Source organism: Beta vulgaris, chromosome 7, assembly GCF_026745355.1.
Source record: "Beta vulgaris subsp. vulgaris cultivar EL10 chromosome 7, EL10.2, whole genome shotgun sequence".
Classification (NCBI taxonomy): domain Eukaryota; kingdom Viridiplantae; phylum Streptophyta; class Magnoliopsida; order Caryophyllales; family Amaranthaceae; genus Beta; species Beta vulgaris.
Genome location: NC_079208.1, coordinates 56,306,872 through 56,325,251, shown reverse-complemented (window position 1 = coordinate 56,325,251; position 18,380 = coordinate 56,306,872). Strand labels below are relative to the sequence as shown.

At 33.5% G+C, this 18,380-nt stretch overlaps 2 protein-coding genes across 2 annotated transcripts; one reads left to right on the top strand and one right to left on the bottom strand.

The window, feature by feature from the left end:
• Positions 1-7,253: 7,253 nt before the first annotated feature.
• Positions 7,254-13,180, top strand: LOC104899945 (hypothetical protein). Its single transcript, XM_057390938.1, has 4 exons — positions 7,254-8,248; positions 8,290-8,923; positions 10,267-10,513; positions 11,052-13,180. The coding sequence occupies exons 1-4, from the start codon at positions 7,633-7,635 to the stop codon at positions 12,849-12,851; spliced, it is 3,297 nt and encodes a 1,098-aa protein (XP_057246921.1). The 5' UTR covers positions 7,254-7,632; the 3' UTR covers positions 12,852-13,180.
• A 1,669-nt stretch (positions 13,181-14,849) lies between these two features.
• Positions 14,850-17,167, bottom strand: LOC104899943 (protein BUD31 homolog 2). The gene is made up of 4 exons (XM_010687235.4): positions 17,033-17,167; positions 15,975-16,075; positions 15,675-15,862; positions 14,850-15,434 (listed from the first exon to the last, which is right to left on the bottom strand). The coding sequence occupies exons 2-4, from the start codon at positions 16,066-16,068 to the stop codon at positions 15,279-15,281; spliced, it is 438 nt and encodes a 145-aa protein (XP_010685537.1). The 5' UTR covers positions 16,069-16,075; positions 17,033-17,167; the 3' UTR covers positions 14,850-15,278.
• Positions 17,168-18,380: the final 1,213 nt, after the last annotated feature.

Here is an 18,380-nt window from a genome sequence, read left to right as displayed (position 1 = left end):
ATTAATACTTGCGCTTTTACTAGATACAATCATACATACAATATTTTCGACACAATAAATACAAGTTTTGGTCCCCTCTCTTCTAAGGACAAAGGAGATAAGATAAAATATGTAATAAGCGTACTTTATACATCATTTGAGAGTTGGGACGTACAAAAATCAATTCATCAAATGTTATTCTTTTACACAATTGCCAAGCAAATACACTAAAAACGACATGACTCAATTGGTATAATAATCTTACAAAGTATCATCGAGATATGACTTATTAGATCTGAATTCTAACAAGTGAATGTGCTTTGAGTATGAATCTTCTTACTCTTAGACATTTAACCTGTAAATATTAGGAAAAAAATTTGAGGATTGAGGTTGGATCACTTAGGAACTTCCTCCTTGTTACCATTTAAAAATTGCTACGAAAACCTAATGGTCATGTACACAGACTAATAGGAGTTTAAAGAGACTAATAACAATATTAGATCGAGAGCCAACGTAAATTTTGCTCTGTTCATCAACTATGGGTGTTCAAAATTTATATAGTCGACTATTAGCTATATTCTCTTTCATCCAACGTCATATTTTCTTTTTCTGATTATGTCATAAAATAAGTAATATTTTATGAAAATTTATCCTGAAATCACTTTTCACTTATTATATCACTAGAAATCGTGAATATTGAGCATTAATAAAAAGTGTTTGATAAAAGATATAAAGTTGTTTAGAGATATAAGTGTATTCTACTATTCTAGTTGACCAAAGGGATCCATTTGTGAGAAAAAGGAAAAAAAAGGTAAAAGTTTTACTACAAGTTGAACTAATTTATAAGTGGAAAATCTTCAAGAATCGATGAATAAGAAAAGTAAATTAAGTTTGAGGAACGAATTAACAAGAGTATGAGCTTAATAATGTATATCTTCATGTACAACAAAAACCCTTATCTACAAGGTAATGTCCTCCAAATTCTTCTTATTTTGCCTTAAGATATCGTGTTTTACGTGGAACAAAGCTAAGGGAAAACGAGATGGCAATAGGTCAATGGCCTCAATGTTGTTCCTAGCTACAAGAAGACATAAAGGATAACTATATATGCAAATACTACATGTATGGTATGAAAATTCTGAATATGCCTAAGATTAATAATGCCTCAAAAAATATCTTTCTATGACTTGTTTTATATTTTATAATTTTACCACGAAATGACTACGATGGTCGAAGGACACCATATACCTATTTTAAGGCATAATATGCTTTTAAAAGACCTCATATAATCCCTAGGACGCATTTCATATAGTATTCTGTTATGCGATCTCCGTGAATATCTGAAAGTGTGTAAATAGTCTTTCATTTTGGCTATTGCGGCCATTTGTGGATATTGTAGGGCTTGTACATGTTTTTTGTCCAAAAATCTTCCAATGGACATGAGATGCCTTGGGATGATTCCAAGTGGTTATTAGTGTGCTCTCTACATTACCTCAAAATGTCCTCCACAACATGTTTTTGCAATTCTTCTATACCACCTTAAAATGGTTCTGAAGGTCACCATATATAGTCATATATATGCATGTTCTAAGGTATATACTAGTTTTGAAATGCCCCCCTCTAACCCCAAGATGTATCACATGGAGTCTGCTGTCTAGAACCGAGAAATATTCTAAATTGCAGCATGTATTATAACCTTCAATTTTGGCTATATTGGGGTATTTCTTGACTTTTCGAAGCATGTATATATTTATAAAAAAAACGTTATAAGCCTCATGCCTTATGATGACTCTTTGACAGTTGAGATACGCTGCTTCAAAATTATTTTCACGATTTGCTTCATTGTATCTTTTCTATTCACCCTAAATTGGCTCCAAAGGCCACCGACCATATGCTCGTTCTAAGGCATATATGCTTTTACTTAATCTCCTATGACCCCAAAATGTATCCTCTAAGATCCTATTTCGATTCGGTTTTCATATTTGTCTAAAAATATTGAATTCTTTTTTTCAGATTGCCTATTTTAATGTCATTTAATGACTTTTTAAGTCCCATCCATGTTTCTTATTCGCTACATGTTCAAGAGTTCTGGGATGATTCCTGACGTTATATAAGCATATATCTAAAAATAAAAATAAAAATCATAAGACAACGTCAATTAATTGGAGTAAAATGTTTTTAAATTGGAAGAATGTAGATTTTTACATGCATTTCTCAACAACAATCATGATAAATTTTATAATTATATCAACTCAATTATTTTTTTATGTCGATCAACTAGGTTAGATTACTTAGATTCCGTCAAAACAAAGTGTTTTGTCTTTAAAAACCATCTAGATGCACAATGGGCCCAAAATTAAGGTAGTGCCACTGAGAAAGAGAAGAAAACGAAAAACCACAATGGCTATTATCATCAAAATCGTACGATAGTGCTTTAGAAAATCGATAGCAAATGCAAAGTGCTAATAGTTCATTTTCACTAACTTTTGCTGAAACATAGTTTTAATTTTTAATGGACTTGTTCATATATAAAGGCTTAGCTAAGCATTTGTAGTTTATGACGACTACATATCTTTTCCAATTTTCTCCCTTTTAAGGGCTACCTTAATTTAAATTGGGAAAACATAAAGCAAAAATTATTAAAAGAGACGGTCTGATTTTAATATAAAAGTAGACATAGTCCTTAGATGGATTAAATTAGTCACTTAAAGAAATTAACCTAGTCATTATTAGGCTAATTCTCTTTTTAGCCAAAATTTCTTATATTCATTTGGGAAAGAGAGCAATATCATTGTATTATACTTTTTTTCCTGTTTTGAAATAAGTAAAATATTTTTCTCAAAGAATTCTCTTATAAAAGAGAAAAAGTTTTCACTTATTTCAGGATGGAGAATAAATAAATAAATAAATAAATAAATATATATATATATATATATATATATATATATATATATATATATATATATATATATAAAGGATTGAGAATTATGTTTGATTGACATATAATTTGTATGTGAAAAGGAAATTTTTGAAAAGTAAAAAATTATGAAGTTGTTTAATTGATGAAAACATGACAAGCCACACTTCTTCAAAAATTATAAGTACTTATTTATTACTAAGTAGAGAAAGTTACTTAATCCCTTTAATTAAGTAACAATTGATGAATTAACTCCCTCTATTTCTTCATGTTGAACCTGGTTGTGTTTTTCAAAATTATAAAGATGAATTAATTTTAAGAATGTATAATTCTTATTATGTATACATAAAAATTATTAAGAAATTAATATTTTAAAAGTAAAGTTGGAATAATTCTAACACAATCACAATGATAAATAATAAAAAAGAGAGTTGTAAATTATACTTGATGGTCAAATTTTGGCACTACAATTAAGTTTTTCATTGAGGATCAAAGTTGGCTTACTGATTATAAAACCCTCCTTATACATTTATGACAGGGATTCGATTCACACCCTTTGCAACAATAATTTCAAATCTCTCCCATTATTGTGCATGAATTCTCCTTAATCATTATCTTTTCAAAAAAAAAAAAAAAAGTTAAGAGTTAAGACAATTCATCCAAAAACAAATAGAGTATTTATAATTAGATTTTGACTTTTATTGTAGATCATGTTGGATGATTTTCATTTATTGAACTAATTTTATTACTCCCTCCGTTTCAGATTATAAGGCATGTAAACCACTTTTACGCATATTAAGAATTTAGTTAGTTTTAGTTAGATTTGCATAAGTAATAAGAATTGACATTAAATATTGTATTGATAATAGAAAATGACCTATAATATTATCTTGATAGTATAAAGTTGCATTTAATTTTACATTGGTAATGGAAAATGCCTTATATTTTGAAACAAAAATTTTTGGCTAAAATGACTTATAATTTGAAACAGAGGGAGTAGCTACGAAAACAAAGTATATCTAGGTCATAAGATCTATTCAAGCAGTGGATTGAGTCCCCAATATTATTAGGCAATTTGTTTCTTTGATTCTACTAATTAATTATTGTAATAACTCTTGTATCTCCTAATTTCTTTCTCCTTTTCATTCTTAAAGAGTAGAACATTAGTTATTAAAAGGTTTCGATCTTATGATTAGCCAAACAATTTTTTAACAATAAAGGAAAAGAAGTACTATGTAAAAAATAATACTCCAATATCTTATATGTTCAACTAAAGGACAACTAGGAGTGCTCATTTCAGATCCATCCCGAGGGAAAACTGTAATTTGAAAAAAGATGTCCGAAATATCGGATATGATATCTGAGAACTAAAAAAAATTCATAAAATAAGTTCCGGATCATGATCATCGGATTTTTCGGATAATCGTCTTTGAAAAGGGTTTTTTTGGGAAAAACCGAAAAATTCCCATGTTTAGAAATTTTCTGATCCGTATCTATTGTGAAAATTATCGGATTTCTGACCCGAAGATTATAAAGTTGAACCTAATATTTGAAAAACTGGATCAAATCGACCGGATTGGATGTTTATGACCACCCCTAACGACAATTACTTAATGAAAACTTTAAGAATACTCTGGTGAATGAGGTAGGGATATAATCTACTTCTTCCGTAACAAATCACTAGCAACAATTAAATATTTTACCTCTCACCAATAATACTAATGGTGCTGGTAAATGGTAATCTCTATTATATAAGGCAATACATGGGGACACCAAAAAATAGAAATAGAAAAAGAAAAGAAAAAAAAATAGAGGATAACTAACTATTTCATTTGAATGAAAAAGGGGGGAAGTAGGTTTAGAATATCAATTTTTTTAGAAAATAAAATGTAAAAATAATTTTTCTACCTAATTAATTTTATTTTCTACTTCATTTGTTATCACACGTTATCGCACGCATTACGTGCATGTAAAACTAGTTCGTTACAGAGGGAGGGTCGATTACTAAAGTAAAAATGGGTGGGGAAGATGGGAATTTGTGGTGGTGGAAAGAGGTCCCAGCTTCTTCCCTTATCAGCATGCAATAAAACTTTTAGTCTTTACAAATTCATGATTTGATTTGATCGCTTTTCTGTGAAAGGAGGTGTTTCATTTTCACGCCAAAAAGGTAGACAATGACTCAAGTGCCTTCTTTGCCCTACTAGATGACCGGACTGTTTAAGTGGACACGGCATCTACCTTTCTACAATTAATTTACTCATTTTACATTTTTAGGAATATCTTTCTTTTCCATTATTTTTCTTTGACAATACTCCTAATAGATTGGACTCTCTACTTGTGGAATATTTGGCATAAATTATGTACTATGAGAAATACTTGGAACATTATTTCATTGGTTCTTATTGCTTTTTTTTTAAAAAGGAATATCTCGATTACGAAGTAAAGGTTTTGACCGTACCGTAGATTATGAACAAAATGGCATCATTTGATATCTTGTTAGATTTATTTACGTGTTTAGTTTCTAAACTTTTTACTTTTTTTGTAGATTATGTTGAATGATTTTCATTTACTGAACTAATTTTCATTGATTACGAATTTCATCCATATACAAATAAATTCAAACTTTTGATTGTATTAGGTGATTGATACTATATACTTCATATAAGAGTTACGATAACACATAATGTCATAATCATGTATTTATGAGGATCAATGTTGGTTTAGTGGTTGTAAGATCATCCTTCCATCTTCATGATAGGGGATTGATTTTCAATCCTTAGAAGAAGAATCCTCAATTTCTCCCATTTTTTGCAAAGGGAATACTCCTTACCTTAAAAGAAAATAAAAGACCATATACTAGTACGATAAAAGATTATGAGGTAAAAAAATGTGCATTAAATTCTTTCATAATTGAAATAAGTATGACCTAGAAAAAAGGGAAGGAGTACTAGTAAATGTCAAGACTCAAGTTTTCTTCATTTACAAGCTTAACTTTCAATTCAAACAACATATATGGAGAATATAACCTACTTTTGATTTCTTGAAAAGGTTGGATTCCAAAAGAAGGATAGCATTAGAATTTTATGGGGAAAAGCCACGGAATAGAATAAGAATTTTGACTCTAAATTTCAATTACATATTTTGCACTTCTGTAAATTTGCATAACTTTAAAAACTCCAAGCAAACAATACTTTAGTGAAACTAGAGAAAATGACAATATAAAACCACTTGAAGACTCATATGGGCTTACTGAAAGTTAGAAACTTGTTAAAACTTGTTTTAATAATTAAGTGAAACTTGTTTTAATAATTAAGTGAAACTTGTCTAAGTATAAGTTTATCTATATTTATTTAAACGTATCTAGAAATAATAAGATACAATAAACTCAAAATTTATCACCAAAACACAATAAATTCACCTTTAGATAATATAACTAAAAATGAAAATATTAAATGAACATTAAACATCAATTATATCGATTGACGTGTGATTTTGGAATGCATTCTAAGTTTTTTTTTTTTTTAATACTATTTCAGTAATATATTTAATACTTATCCAACATTTCGAGACATCCGTTAGCAATATCCTTTATTAATAAGCCTATCAAATTCAATAGTGATCCATAATTCAACCACATAAATGCGAGATAGTGTATGGTACAATCGAGACTTGTATTTCACTCCCTCCCTCTTGTTTGCTTAACGACCTCTTCCCCTCTCACAAACAACTAACGTCTTTTTCACATTTTATGTCAAAATTTGAAAAGTATATAATTAATACAACATTTAATGAATTCACAATAAAAGGATACATTATCGCGCTATAACATCCACAGTTTCCATCAATATATTAACCACAATGAAAATTCAATTTGTATGTAAAACGTCTATGCATCAAAATAAAATAAAAAATATACTTCTTCTGTGCTTTTATACTTGCATCATACTCCTCTGTATTTTTATATTTTACCCACTTAAAATCTTGACATTATTCATATGTTTGGGTCTCAATAGATCATGAGGTGAAATTCTCACCAAGTTTTTTTTTGATAAGGTAAGATGAAATCCCAGCAACTAGGAGAAAAATTGATGATTACTCCCTACAGGCTACATGGGTGAGACTCGATTACAAGATCTCTAAAATAAAAGGTGATGCCAATATCACTAAACTATCACCTACGTCCTACTGTTCAAGAATTCTAACGAAGTGAGCTTGGTACATGTTACGAAAATGATGCAAGTATATATACGAAAGAGGTATAAAGCAAAGTAAAATACTCCTAAATATTACAAAGTCAACTATTAACACAATTTACACAACCAAAACAGAATTTTTCAATTTCAATCAAACTCCAACACAAAATGTTCCATCAACCAAAAAGTAAGGTGGGGAACAAAACAAAAGCAAACCCCCAATTTTTTCTTAAAAAAAAATCTTTTACACAGTAAAGAAGGATCTAATACTCACCAAGCATTTTTTTTGCTCACTGGACAAACTCAAAGGTCCAAAATAAATCTCTCTTCTTCACTTTCCTTTTTAAATTTTTCCTCTACAACTCAATAATATTTCATCTTCAATTCTTCCCACCAAATAAATAAAATCAATCATTATTTCCAAATTCTAACTCATACCCACATAATTAAATTAAATTCCCAATAAAACCCACAAATTAATTTTTCCATTATCATAATTTAATTTTCCGGTAAATAATTTTGGCCGGAAAGTCACCGGAGGTGATGCCTACGGCGGTGACAACGGCGAGACAATGCTTAACAGACGAAGCAGCAAAGGCTTTAGACGACGCCGTATCAGTAGCAAAACGAAGAAACCACGCACAAACGACGTCGCTTCATGCAGTATCAGCTTTACTTTCACCATCAATCTCTCTCCTCCGAGAATCTCTGACACGTTGTCGGAGCTCCGCTTATTCGCCACGTCTACAATTCCGAGCTCTCGAATTATGTGTCGGCGTTTCATTGGATCGTTTACCTTCTTCCAAAACTACCCTTCAAGAAAATGACGATTTTGCCCCTCCTATCTCCAACTCTCTCATGGCTGCCATCAAACGATCACAAGCTAATCAGAGAAGACAACCCGAGATGTATCACTTTAATCACTTACACGTCACCAACAATATTATTAATAATTCTATTAATAATAATAATAACAATAATAGTAATAATAATAATATGAATAATAATAATGGGAATATTTCGATTTCTTCTATAAAAGTTGAGTTGAAACATTTTGTATTATCAATATTAGATGATCCGATTGTAAGTCGGGTATTTGGTGAAGCGGGTTTTCGGAGCTCCGAGATAAAGTTAGCAATACTACACCCACCAAGATGGGGCCCAGCCCAGGTACAGGCCCAGGCCCAGGCCCAGGCTCAGGCCCAAGCCCAAGTTCGAGATGTCCACCATTGTTTCTGTGTAATTTGATGGATTTTCCGGGGTATTTTGGGGAAGTTGGAAATGATGAGAATTGCAAGAGAATAGGAGAAGTGATGGTGAAGAAGAAGGAGAAGAATCCTCTACTTGTGGGTGTATGTGCTAAAGATGCACTTACAAAGTTTAAAGATTGTATCTTGAAGAAGAAATTTGATGGGTTTCCTGTTGGAATTCATGGGTGTAGCTTAATTTGTTTGGAAAATGAGATTAAGGAGTTTTTTAGTGGAAAAAGTGGGGTTGAAAAGTTGGATTTGAAGATTAATGAAGTGAAATTAATGGTGGAAAATAATGGGTTTAAAATTGTGGTTAATTTGGGAGAATTGAAAGTTTTGGTTGATGAAAATGATGATGATGATGAAAAAGATTGCAGCTTTAATAAAAAAGAAGTGGTTTTGAAGTTGAGTAATTTGGTACAATTTGATGGGAAAAAGATTTGGTTAATTGGTTTTGCTACTAATTATGAAACTTACTCTAATTTTGTGGGTAAGTTTCAATCTGTTGAGAAAGATTGGGATCTTCATCCTCTACCTATAACTTCTTCTAAATCTTCATATGATGGGTTTAGTTCTAAATCCAGGTGAGTTTATTATATTTATACAAGTATTTTTATTTTATTTTAATGCTTTTTTTTTGTTTAATATGTGACAACATGTGGATTGGTGCTTGTTATACTAATAGTTTTATGTGGTATGCTGTACTACATGCTATTTTATCTAATTGTTTTATGTTGTATGATTTCATGTTTTTTTGGGGATGTAATATATATATGCTGTCACATGTAAACTGATGGGGGAAAGAATTGTGCTGATTTTTTCATTAGTTGATCTTGGTTAGTAGAAGGATAAGATTAGTCAAGTTGCATTTTTTCACTTGAGTTTTTAATTATAATATTAGTGTGACATGGGGAGGAAATATGATAGTTAGTAGTTAATAATCTTAATATTAATCTTTTGTGTTTCTTGTTTAAGATCTTTAATCAAGTGTTAGTAGACATTAAAAGGTTATATTTTGAAAATAGGCATTGAAAATGATCCAACAAGATATCAAATGGTGTTTTTATTTTTATATTGGTGGGAGTTTTTGATTAAAGTTTTTGAACTTTGACCACAGAAGCAAACTTAACCATTAAAAAGAAACTGAGACAGTAGAAAATGAGGGAAAGAATGGGAAAATGTTGGAATATGTTCATGTTTTGAGGTTTGAAAATTTTTCGGCTGCTTTTAATTCGAGGAATGATGAGCAGATAGATCCTGAGAGTGAATTAAGTGATCTGTATCAGGGTATGTGGTAAATTTATTAGTTAACAAGTGATTGGAGAAAGAACTTCCTACTAGCGATTTTAGTAAATATTTTGCTAAGGCTGAAAGTGGATTATCTGATTCACTCCCCTGGAATGTTTGATGCTTCCTTCTTTGTTAAACTAAGTTCTTTGCTTCTGTAAGTTGGATTGTCAGATTATGATGATCACCTAATAGTGAGTATTGATGCATTATTAAATGTTTGAAAAATGGATTCCATATTGTTAACTCCTATGGCTATTTTGGAAGATGGTAATAAATGGCAGATATAATGGATTGTGGGTGTTCTGTAAGAGAAATCTCGTCCGTGGATGATACAACTCCACTTTCAAATATGTGTTCTTATTAATCTCCAGTAGCACTCATTACCAGTTTGTATGTGGTATTGTGAGGATATGGAAATTACGATGAAAAACACATGATTGGAGATGGATTTGTGTTATCGTGGACATTGACATGATTTCCTTTGCAAAATCATTACCATCATTTATAACCATCTACCAAAGAGGTCGCTAATGTACATGTTTTACACGCCACAGCATTCAATGAATGTGTCTGGAATTGAGCTTCTGACTCCTTTGCTATTGAATCTCACAGTCGCATGTACATGATATACTTACAGCTTGATGGGGTCCTTTGTTCCCTTTGGTGGCTTCTTTCCAACACCTTCTGATTACCGACCACCTGTAACTGCTGGGAGACAATCCTTTACTCGTTGTAATGCATGCAATGAAAAGTACGAGCAAGAGCTTGGGGCTACGCTGAGAGAAGGATCATCTGTTCCATCTGATGATCACCACTCTGCAGCTTTGCCATCCTGGCTGCAGAGGTCAGATTCAGACTTGAGCAAGGGAGATGTCGTTGCACAGGTGTGTAACTCCTTTTCGAGCATAATGGTCCCCCCTTGCCACTCTCTTACACATGCGGATGTGCACACAGAAAGTTGTATGATGGACCAAACACCTCTAGTGGTATATGGGATTCCTATTGCATAATGTATGATTTCTTTTACTTCACCCATCCCATATTTGACCTCCCATTTTTAAGGCACAAAGATTAAGAATGATCATTTAAAGTAGAATAGTGAATTGATAGCGGATAGAGAGCGTATGTCTCATCAACTTTAAGAGGAATTTGGAAGTTATATTGTGCTATTTATATAAAGAACGGGAAGTTAATGTTGCGTGCTCTTGACCTGAATTTGTTAGACATATAACATCTAATCACCCTTGATATCACCTTTTGTTCACACCTGATTGGACTTGGACCTAATCAGCCCTGAAAATTTGTTCTTTAATGTGAAGAAAACGCACCTTTACATATGGGGACTAAGGGAGTACTTTTCTCAATTTTTGTTACATAACTCGTGGTAAGAATTTGATATGAACCTGCTTCCATTCAGTGCAGGTCAAGGATGTAAAAGTAACATCAGGTGAAAAAATTAAGCACTTGCAGAAAAGATGGGATGATCATTGTCGGCATGCTCATCAGAGTTCCATGTTGGTCACTCCTGGAGTTTCTTTAGCCAGATTGCAAGTTTCGCAGCCTATGGCCTTTCCTTTTATGGCAGATAATGTGCAGGGAAGCTGCAGCAGTGGAGATTCCTCTTTGAATGAGAGAGCATGCTCAACTTCTAGCTCTGGCATGCAGATAATCGCACAGAAAGTATCTCCTCAACAGCAGGTTACAAAAGCCGAGACCCCCAAACAAGCCTTGGAAGTACTACCGTGTCATTCAATTGAGAGAGAGCACTCAGCTTCCCTGATGTATCCCGTTCAAAACTTAAGCCTGCCTCCAAACCAAGCAATGGCTATTACTGTCACTACTGATTTAGGCTTGGGAACAATCTATGCATCTAAATGTAATCAAAAGAAACCTTTCTTGCATGATCCTCAGACTCATTTGCAGCACTTCCCGAGCCCCGTTTTAACTAACCACGGTTTCATTAAGAAGGATTTTGCTCAAAGTGTTCATTCTTCTTCCAAGGGATTGGACCTGGGTGATTACAAGACACTTTATAGAAAGTTAAGTGAGGTGGCTGCATGGCAAGGTGAGGCAATTAGCAGGATTTCTGAAATAGTGTCATGTTGTAGAAGTGGAAATGGACGTCAACGTGCTGCAACATGGCTCAGTTTTCTTGGACCTGATAAAATTGGAAAACGGAAAATTTCTGAAGCACTAGCTGATGCAATGTTTGGCAGCAAAGATCGCCTTATTGCTGTGAATTTGAGCTCACAAGATAATATTAGCAAGGTCAACTCCATATTTCTTTGTCAAAGATCACATGATTTTGACATAAATATGAGCAGAATAACAGTTGTGGACCATATAGTCCAGGAGCTGTGTAAGAAGCCGCACTCTGTTGTGTTCCTTGAAAATGTAGATGAGGCGGATCTAGTGGTGCAGAATAGCTTATCTCGTGCCATTCAAACCGGAAAATTTCAGGACTCACGCGGCAGAGAAATTGGGATTAATAATGTGGTTTTTGTTACAACTTCTACCACGACCAAAGATGATAAAAGCCTCTCTCTTTCTCCTAGGAAGGAATTCATCAAATTTCAGGAGGAAAAGATCTTGGAAGCGAAAAACTGGCAGATGCAACTGGAAGTCAGAAGTGTTTCTACTGATACTAGCAAAGGTAAAGAGGCAACTGTTTCACTTTTACCCATAAAATATGCCTCAAATCAAGAATCCGGGACTAAGAGGAAACTCTCCGACATCAGTGACACTTTGGAGGTACCAACCTGTGCCAACAAAACTTCAAAAAATTCTCTTGATTTGAATTTACCATTGGAAGATATAGATGAAGCTGTTGAGACAGACGTCTTTGGAAAAGCTTGGCTGGAAGGTTTCTTTGGCCAAACAGACGGAAATGTGGTATTTAAGCCGTTTGATTTTGATGCTCTTGCTGATAAATTGCTTAGGACGGTGCGCTCAAAGTTTGAGGAGATATGTAAGGGAGAAAGAATATCACTAGAGATTGATCATGAAGTAATGCTACAAATTCTTGCAGCATCTTGGCCTTCGGACAAGGAGGCCATTGAGCATTGGATTGAACAGGTTCTGGTTACAAGCTTCGCTGAAGCCCGGGAAAAATTCCACTTATCTGCTGAATCTGTTGTACGATTAAGTTGTTGCGAAGGTTTTCCCGTCAAAGAATGGGCTTCTGGTATCTGCCTTCCGAAAAGAATAAACCTCGGTATCTGAATCCTTCTTTGTCTTAGCTTTTTGCCTCTAGTGTAAACTATATATTGTAGCCTTGAGCCCCGGGTTACATCAGCCATGTTTAGGCTAGGTGATCTGTATAATTTTTTCCTGGATCTTTTTTCTGCATATATATTGTATGTGCTGTACTTTTGACCACAGTTAGAAAAAAAATGTATAAAGCTATGCTAGTATCTAGTTGTATATGTATATGTTTCTCTAAGGTTATGGGTTTGGAAATTTAGCATATTAGTAGTATATTGTAGTTTCCTACTGTTCTGAAGACTCAGGTATTCATGCCATGCACTTAAATAAGTACCAAGTTTTCAGGGTATGTAACATTACTACTCATGAACTTTTCATAGATTGTTAGCTATAAGACTTTGTGACATCTTTTCATATATGCTGTTGAGAAGGTAAAAAGGAAAAGAGATTGTCAAGCTGATATAAGATTTTCGATGATCCTCTTCTAGGGCTAAGGTATACATATAAATATATAAACGGAGAGTTTACGTACAAACTTGTTAGGGTTTCATCCTAAAACTAATTGGTAATAGGTGGAGTAATTTGTCATTCTCTATCCATTTCTTCGATGTGAGACATGTACCTGCAATTCACATGTGTGTAATGTGTTATACTCTAAACAGTATATAATGTGTAAGATACACCGAAAGTTTTTTGTTTGTTCATTTGGAGCTCTATCTAATATGTGAATTGTGCTCATTTAGAGGATTTTGAATGAGCAATGAACACATGTAGTTTTGGATTTATCATACTCACAAGTCACAATACACTCGAATATATGATAAAAATTGTATTTGATAACTGTAGACATTCGATTTGGTATAAGACCTTGTAGACATCCGATTTGGTATAAGACCTTGTAGATATCCGATCTAGTATAAGACCTTATACTCGTCATCTAAGAGGCCTAATTTATAGCCACTAGAATCTAGACCTTGGTTGTGACTTGTAATACCTCATTAATCAGTGTCTTCTATACATGATTGTGCCATTTATCAAGTGCAATAAAAGATGAACCTAATTTCTTTGCACCAAATGTCCTTTGCAGTTGTCAAATTTTCCCTTCCCGCTAGTTTTGTTACTGGTTTAGCCCAACTGCCCAATTAGCGATAGTGGCTTTAGTGAAAGATTATGATGACACTTCTAGCAGCAAGCTAGAATGTTCTACACAAAACTTTGTCATATGAAATTTTTGTCTTGTAATGGATGGAATCGTGATTAATTTAAGTAGAATTTTTATCTTGTTTTTGTGTGTTTTACAGATGAACTTCTTGAATTACATCCTTTAGTTATTGAGCTATCTTTAGAAGATGAATGAGTGAAATCGGGTTGAAAATTCAATTTATATGCATGGTTTTATCACTTGTTATTGTTTTCCTCTGAATTTGATGGTTTAATGTAATGTGAAAACATTTCACACGTTTACTCATTTTGGGGAGCATGTAGTTAAAAACGGCTTACATCTCGACATTTTCATTATTCTCGTTTTATTTGAGAAATTCTGATTAAAATCACTTGTAACCTTGAAATTGCATTACTATTCGAGTTTTTTTTTCTTATATAGCAAAGTCGATCATCTTCAATACGCGTGCATATTCTTGTATGATCAAAAAAAACTTTGTTTGGACAACTTTGATACCGAACATTGACAACCTTGCAATTATAAATGTGAGTTTTGTGTGAAGAACATCTAAAAAGTAAAGTTTAAGGCTAGTATAGTCTATAGATCGTGCATAACTAGTAAGTGTTAAATTTTGTTATGAGAAAGAGAGAATTGATAACATGGTATAGTCACTCAATCCTCAGCTAAACTTAATGTGTTCGTTTTTTGACAGTACACAATTGTAAGTTTTTATTTACTGTATCACACTCACACCGAGTATTCTTAATAATCTAATCAACATTTAGGTTGGCATCAAAATAATTATGTAGGACAATAGTCATAGATTAAAAAATACAGAGGGAGTAATCAGCATATAGATAAAAGAAAAAGGGTGAGGGGTCAAATTTTAAATCTTTGATCACAAGAAGGTTAAAATATGATACATAATCTAGCGTTTATAGTAGTACATTATAAAGTTATTTAGATTTTCAATCCAGGCTCAAATGAGTAAATGACAGTACTTGAATGATATACAAGGCTTCATTCTCCTTTTTTTCTCCAAGTACCTGCATTGCCAACCTTGCTCTCCTCGATTTATTTTCATAAGCTTCAATGTTGTAAGTGAGCACGATACATTCAAAGCACACGAAAAAAAACTTCATAGATAGATTTCGTCTCAGTTGTACTTGAAATGACCTACAGACAATCAAAGCATAATGCTGTACCAAGATAGCAAATTAATCCTCAGTGGTGCAAAGAGTTGCAGCATAATGCTCGACGTCTCTGAGTAGGAAGGCAGCAGATCAATCCCCACTGGCACAACCTCCACATCCACAATGAACACATTCCACAACTTTCTCTTCCCTGAGATGCTTGGGCACTCGGCATACGCAAGTCGTGCCAAAGTTGTGGTCTCGAGGTTGTATGCAGCGCAGGCAACACAGACGCTCATATCCTGGCTACAGTTCGGGGACAACAAAAATCTCAGCAAAACTTGAATAACAGCTTCCTAAAATCGAGCATCATGCTACACAAAGATATACTATCAGCTTTCAACATTAGTCAATATCCATGTGAGAACAATAGGTTATCAGCAGTGATCAAGCACGATACACACGGACAATTCTATACTTTACTGGTAAATAAAGATTTTAATCAGGAAAACAAAAGTTGAGATGAAATACATAGCAATAGCATACCTTCTTCCACTTGGCAATTAAATTTCTGTCAGCATAGCCTTGATCCAAGCAAAACTCATACAGCTCTTTGGAAATCTCATTTCTTCTATAATAAAGATCATATAAATAGCGACTCTTCTGGTGAGCAATTTTAAAAATGGGCCACAAAGTTTCACACTTTCTCTTCCCATCATGAGAATCCAATTGAGCTGCCAGATCAAAAAGGAAGCAACATTCGAATGTAATGCCAGTTTTGTGAGCACCGATTATTAGTTAAACGAAAATATATTGCTTAACTAAACCAGGTTGAATCCAGCAAACCTTCTCTCATTTTAGATTCTAGCTCCTGGAGTGTAGGTTCAATCAATTCCCATCCTTCAGGGTATTTCACGCGATTTGTCTTCACTTTCGGCATCTTTCACCTGGAATTTAAAGACCCAACACACAATAACGAGTGAATTATATGTCTGGCACGGATCCAAAAAGATTGGAAATGGGGACACAGTCATATAGATACAAGGTTATATAGAGTTAACCAAATACAGAATTCAAAGTCCAAAACCTGCACACAATGACAAACTAGTTTCTTTATAATCTATGTTCTAGCTTTCCGCAACACGAAATTTTAATCACTACCATTCTACAACCAAAGCTCCCCTCTTTTCACTAATAAGTCGTAAGAATTAAAATTTCAAAAGAAGCTACAGCTCAGGCCCGTCCCTAAGACACGGCAGAGCCGCAGAGGGCAGTCTCCCTGGGTACAGGGATAACAGGTAATTCATTCTAGATTTCCAGTCACAAGACTTCAAATATTAATTTGATGGAGAACAAATGAACAACCGCATCAAGATATGCCCGGCCAGTGGCGGATCCAGGAATCCAACCATATGAGTTCAGAGCCGGTCGAAAAATAAACTACATTCATTTACTTAAAAAGTTCAATACATCAATTCAAATATCAAACTACAACAGCTCAATAGGATGTTAATTCATTACATTACATCAATAAAGAATTAGAAAAAATATTCTAGGAGTCACAATACAAAACAACTCTACAATCTATACAAGCAAGAAGCCAAGAACAACAATTAATAGAAATTAACACAACAAATTTAACACATTACATAAGCAAGAACAACTATTAATTGAAATTAACCCAACTAATTTAACACATTGTTTAACATTTCAACTCCATGAAACATGAATTACAATACCCAACTAGAGTCTAGACCCTAAAATTAAATGATTAATAAAACATGAATTACATAATCACAATTACTACTAACTTATCAAAAGAAATTATGAACAAATTTGAACAATATAATACATATTCTGATGTCTAAAATCTGAAATTCGTATTTTAAACAAAGAAAATTTACTTTTTGGATATACCGACTGCCGCTGTGGTGGAGCCGTCGAGCCGTCGCGGACTGCAGGGAATGCCGACTGGCGTTGCTAAGGGAGTAGGGTTTGGAAAAAAAAAAAAGAAGTAAAAACCCAAGTTTTGTTGAGATTGATAAAAGAAAAGAAAAGAATAGAAGGTGTTTTGCTGGGATTCGAACCCATCCCAACGCACATAGCAAGCACTTAGGGATCGTTATTTCCAGACTATTTTCAATTTAGTTCAGTTCGATTCACTTTATCTCTGGACAATGCTTTTATGGCCTGTTTGGATTTAAGCATTTCATTTGAAATGCTGGATTTGACCAAATAACTAGTTATTAGGCCCGGGCTATGCCCCGGGTAAGAAAATTTTCATTTATTAATATTGTACTTTGATATAATAGCACTAAAAACTACTTGGTCTAGTGGTTAAAGCTTTAGTGCATGAACTTGAGGTCACGGGATCAAAACCTATACTATGCAATTTCTAATTTTTTTATTGTACATGGATTACATGATCTAAAACTCTTTAGGGAGAGCGCCACGTGGCACCGTTCCTGACTTACGCACGCCTTTTAATATATTAGTATAGATAGATATGTCTGGATAACCCAAATATTTGGATTTGGAATTAGCCCAATTCCAACCTACTTAAACATAAGCCCATATTTGAGAATTTGAAATCCAATATCGAAACTTGTAATTTGAAATCCAAAAAAACGTTATCTCCTACACTGAGCTTTCTCTCTCTTCTGTGTTGGGCTTTGTCTCTCCTCAAGTTTTCTCACATGGCGACTCGCAAGCTTTCTCTCTCCTCAAGCTTTCTCACTCGCGAGCTTTCTCTCTCCTCAAGCTTTCTCACTCGCAAGCTTTTCTCTTTTCTCATCTATCACCAAATTCTTACAATCTCTCTGCTACCTTTTTTTAAATTTAAAAATTTACCTTATTTTCAGCCATGGATCTGTTTATTCAAGCTTCGTATTTCTCTCTAGATCTCCAATTTCGATAACCTCGGTATTGTTTTTTAGTGTTGTACAGTTTTCGATTTCGAATTGTCAACAACTAGACGATGAAAGTTTCATGTTGTTCCCTCCATTGCGGCCATGGATCTTGCAAAAAGCTTCAGAAATATGGGGAAAGAAAGAGGAGAGAGAAAGAAAGGAGAATCCTTAATAGTAGGGAGAAGTTAATTAGTTGATTTTTTTTATATAAAAAAATCCCCAATTTTTGGAAATGAAATCACATGGATTTTAGAAATATGGTAATTAGAATCATGAATTTCAAATTCTTAGCTTTGCCAAACAGATGAATTGAAATTGAATGTCGGGATTTCAATTTCCAAAA

Excerpts from the sequence above, each read along its gene's own strand:
- LOC104899943 (XM_010687235.4), bottom strand. The coding sequence starts at position 16,068 with ATGCCGAAAGTGAAGACAAATCGCGTGAAATACCCTGAAGGATGGGAA. Across the intron at positions 15,863-15,974 it reads AGAATCTAAAATGAGAGAAG|CTCAATTGGATTCTCATGAT; the intron begins GTTTGCTGGATT and ends TTGATCTGGCAG. Across the intron at positions 15,435-15,674 it reads TAATTGCCAAGTGGAAGAAG|CCAGGATATGAGCGTCTGTG; the intron begins GTATGCTATTGC and ends CCCGAACTGTAG.
- LOC104899945 (XM_057390938.1), top strand. The coding sequence starts at position 7,633 with ATGCCTACGGCGGTGACAACGGCGAGACAATGCTTAACAGACGAAGCA. Across the intron at positions 8,249-8,289 it reads ACTACACCCACCAAGATGGG|GCCCAAGCCCAAGTTCGAGA; the intron begins GCCCAGCCCAGG and ends GCCCAGGCTCAG. Across the intron at positions 10,514-11,051 it reads AGGGAGATGTCGTTGCACAG|GTCAAGGATGTAAAAGTAAC; the intron begins GTGTGTAACTCC and ends CATTCAGTGCAG.